This window comes from Oryzias melastigma, linkage group LG10, assembly GCF_002922805.2.
Source record: "Oryzias melastigma strain HK-1 linkage group LG10, ASM292280v2, whole genome shotgun sequence".
Taxonomy (NCBI): domain Eukaryota; kingdom Metazoa; phylum Chordata; class Actinopteri; order Beloniformes; family Adrianichthyidae; genus Oryzias; species Oryzias melastigma.
This window is the reverse complement of record NC_050521.1, coordinates 22,702,429-22,706,277: the sequence shown is the minus strand read 5'-3', so window position 1 is coordinate 22,706,277 and position 3,849 is coordinate 22,702,429. Positions and strand designations below refer to the sequence as shown.

The 3,849-nt window shown below is 37.9% G+C and overlaps 1 protein-coding gene across 1 annotated transcript in view; it reads left to right on the top strand.

Moving 5' to 3' along the window:
- Positions 1 to 1,142, top strand: part of pigg (phosphatidylinositol glycan anchor biosynthesis class G) — a 67,444-nt gene extending 66,302 nt beyond the window's left edge. Inside the window, exon 13 of the mRNA XM_024283954.2 lies at positions 759 to 1,142. Coding sequence (XP_024139722.1) covers positions 759 to 972 — 214 coding nt within the window. The 3' untranslated portion in view covers positions 973 to 1,142. The remainder of the gene's footprint in view (positions 1 to 758) is intronic.
- Positions 1,143 to 3,849: the final 2,707 nt, after the last annotated feature.

Here is a 3,849-nt window from a genome sequence, read left to right as displayed (position 1 = left end):
AAACCAAAAAATGTGCGTTTGCCAATTTTTCTAAAAATGACATAGATCTGTTTGTTAACTCCAGGAGACCAAAATTGTGAATGGTTGCTATGGAAGTAAAATAACAGAAAAACTGCCATTTAAAAAAAATGCAGCTCTGACCTGCCTCTTGTTGGGGCAGATTAAAAGCGGGGTAACAAGGACCCTCTTACAGCTTCAATTCTAATGAATGAAAGCAACAAAAGATGTCCGGAACACATTATTTCCATGAGTGACCTTTAAAGCAGTCCATTGATTAGATGCTCCTCAGATTCTTCGTGCCTCTCCTCCTCCTTGCCTCCCAGTTTTGGATGGGAGTCTCGAAGATCCTCCCCCTCAGCTGGGACTTGGCCTGCTGTAATGAACGCCATCCCCGCGCTCATTTACACTCCTGTTTCATTGTGCTGGAGATGAAGCTCAGCGCAAACAGCATCCTCCCATGTCTCGCTGCTTCCTAATCTCCTGACTGCATCCGCCGTCACGTCACGCAGATTTGCAAGTTATTAAACTTCTTAAGAGCAATATGGAAGCAGTTGGAATTATTTTGTGGAGGTAATTGGATCTGAATCCTCTCCTGGGTTTGTGTGAGAGCTAAAAGATTTGAGTTTGCTCGTGAGTCATGAGACAATCTTCATCATCAGTGATTCATCTTCATTATCCGGACGCTGAGAGCAGCTTAGTGTGTCTCTGCTTTCTGGATGTTTGTCACTTCAGAGGCCTCCTCTTCCTCCTTCCCGCAGGAGTCCAGTCGCCGTCGGACACGGCTGCTACTGTCTGGCCCTCCTCAGGTCCGTGCCGGCGGCGGCCTACATCGTCCTGGTCACCGTCCTGCGCTACCACCTCTTCATATGGAGCGTCTTTTCCCCCAAACTCCTGTACGAGTCCATGCATCTCCTGCTGAGTGCAGGAGTCTGCCTCTTCTTCATCACCATGGAGCAGACGCAGCCCAAGTGAGGCTCTGTCGGAAAATGGTTAGAACTCCTGCTCCTCTTTTGTCCTTTCTATCCCAAAGTTTGACTTTCTAAAAAGTTGGAGTTTGTATGATTGTGAAGAAAGTTTGAGTCATGTATTTAAATATTTCCCAAAATGGGAAAAGAGTGAATAAATGCGGGAAACGTGTGAAACATTGTTACCTCAGGGAAATGTTCTTCGAGCTGCAGCGAACTCACAGCAGCTGCGTCACGTAAATGAGCTGGTTTTACTGCAACCTTCCCCCCAAAACACACAAACACACAGCTGCTCTCACTTATCCTCTCTGAACCTGATTAAACTCCTAATCCGGGCCGACTGAGAGTCCAACAAACTCAGCGCTGGTTGGTGCAGCTGGAAGATCGCAGGTGTGAATGAAGCCCAGTGCATCAAAGAATTGTTTGGGAATTAAGATATTTTTTAAACCTTTTTCTGAAAATCCACAAAAAATATCATTTTTATGAGATAAATATCAGTTATCACATGTTGGGCTCACAACAATGTTAGTTTAGGGGAAAAAAAGCACCTTATTTATCCAATGTCTCAAATTTGATCCACGTATTTTTAACACGTTGTAACTGTATTATATACAATTATCACCAAGTTTGTATTTGTTCAATGCAGCAAGCAGTAGTTTTAAAAATGAATAAATTTGAGGGAGTTTTTTACAACAGAGTTTTGGGACTGCCATAAAAGAAAGTAAATCCTTAAATACATGGGAATGAAGTTACAAAAACATTTTTCAATAAAAACGTTGAACAAAAAAATCACATTACAAAAATAACATTGAAAATTAATAATAACAAAAATGTAAAATTTCAAAGTGAAAAGTTGTGCTTTTTTTCAAAAAGGAAATAGTAATTTCATGAGAATAAATTAGTTCATTACATTTTTCAGAATTGTTTGCAACATAAATTAAACAGATATTGTTTGATTGTCTTGAAATATCTTAAAAGCTAAATGAAACTTTTTAGTTTGAGAAAGCATGACTTAGCAAATTTACAACTTTAGTCCTGTATTTTTTTTCATTTTCTCTAACTTTCTTCTCATATATTTTTTTTTATTTTTTTATTTCATGGTGACAGTTTTGAAAATTAGCAAAACTTTTCCTGCCTAAAGTGTTTTGAGACTTCATGGTAGAAGAGCTGGAAAATCCCTTCAACTGCCCCTAGTGGAAGGATGTTGAACAACAGGTCTGAAAACATGAATCAAGTTGAGTTTTTAAGGAAAATATGGGTGATGCTAGGGAGATATGCATGATTTAACCTATCTAAAACACAAAAAACTCAGTAATACATGCAATTCTAGACCTAAAATTTGAATAAAATCAAAATATATCTGTTGTTCATGCTCCTTACCAAAATTTAGTCTAAAACATAAACATTTGAAGATAATTATTTAGTTTATTTCTTATATTAGTTTTCTTTTATTCATGTTTTTAGTCTTTATACATATCAAAAACTATCTTCTATTCCCCAAAACTACAAAATCATGCATGAAGACCTTATAACCATATCTACATCCAGAATTTAAAAAACATAATTTTGCTGTTTTTCTTTCATTTGTTTTTATATTTGTTTTTTAGGCCACTTTTATTATTTTTTTCAACTGCAAAAACGCAAATTATTAAATGTTTTCAGAAATCAAAAAGAAACATTTAATGTATGGGTAATAACGGCCTTGGCTTGGTCATTAGATAATTAAAATCAGTCATTTTATCACCAATTTTATCCCAAATATACCTATCATGTAAATAGGATGTTAGTCAATTAAATCTAGGTTTTTCCTACAAATATGAATTTATTTTTTTTAAGTTCATTAACTAATTGATACTACAATTATGAGTTAGAGTAATGCATTCAAAAAAAAAGTTTGCATTTATGTGTTAAGTAAAATATCACTGAACTTTTCCCATTCCTGATCCCTGCTTCAAGAGTTCTCTCTGAATTTAAGATAAAAACCGAACAGGAACGTGATGTCTGACATTCTGCGCCCACACTCTCCTTTAAACCAGTGGAACTACCTGTGGGGGTGTGAAGTACGGCTGTGGAGTGGGAGGGTTTTTTTGTTCTGCACAACAGGTACAACCAAAACCATTAAGAAAAATGTTTTTTCTTTTGTCTTTCACTGTCGGAGGAGTTGGAACCTCTTCTGACAGTTTCTGAGGTTTGTCAGAAGAACTTAAATCCATGATATGTTTTTATCCTGTGAGATCCGTCTGTGCTTTTAAAGCATTTGTCTGGTTTGTTTTGCGACACAAACCATCTCACCTTTCAACTCTTTGTGGCAGAGCGCCTCTCAAAGTTCCTCCCAAGACTTAATTGCAACAGGTTTTATGTTTTTGCCGCCCGGTTGATTACAACCTGTCAGCTCCGACATTTGAGAACTTGGAACGAAAACAAAGGAACAACCTGGAGGATTGAGCAACTTCTCCCTTTAGGCGGGAGACTGAATTGCAAGTTCCAAACCCGGCATTTGTCACTCACCTTGATGAGCTGTCTGCCTCCAAACAGCGTCTCGCCCCGGGCTAAGATCCCTGACATCCAGGATCTGCCACAGGCGGCGTGGAAGCAGAAGCGGCGCCAAGGGACCCAGAGAAGTCCCCCGTTTTTAGCCTAATGTTCTCTTTTTGTCATTGTCCAGTCACCACGTCTGGCCTCGTCTGGAGGCTCATTGGAGTTAATGTTTGTAGATTTTAATTTGTAATTTAGTTAAATCAATCAGCACCTTGAACCAGAAGTCTGCAAACTTGGGCCTCCTGATCAAAACCAAGTAGGAGCCAAAAAATCTTATTTTACCTTTTAAAAAAATGTGCGTTGTTTTTTAAATAATTATTTTAAATTTATATTCTTTTTTTTGCAT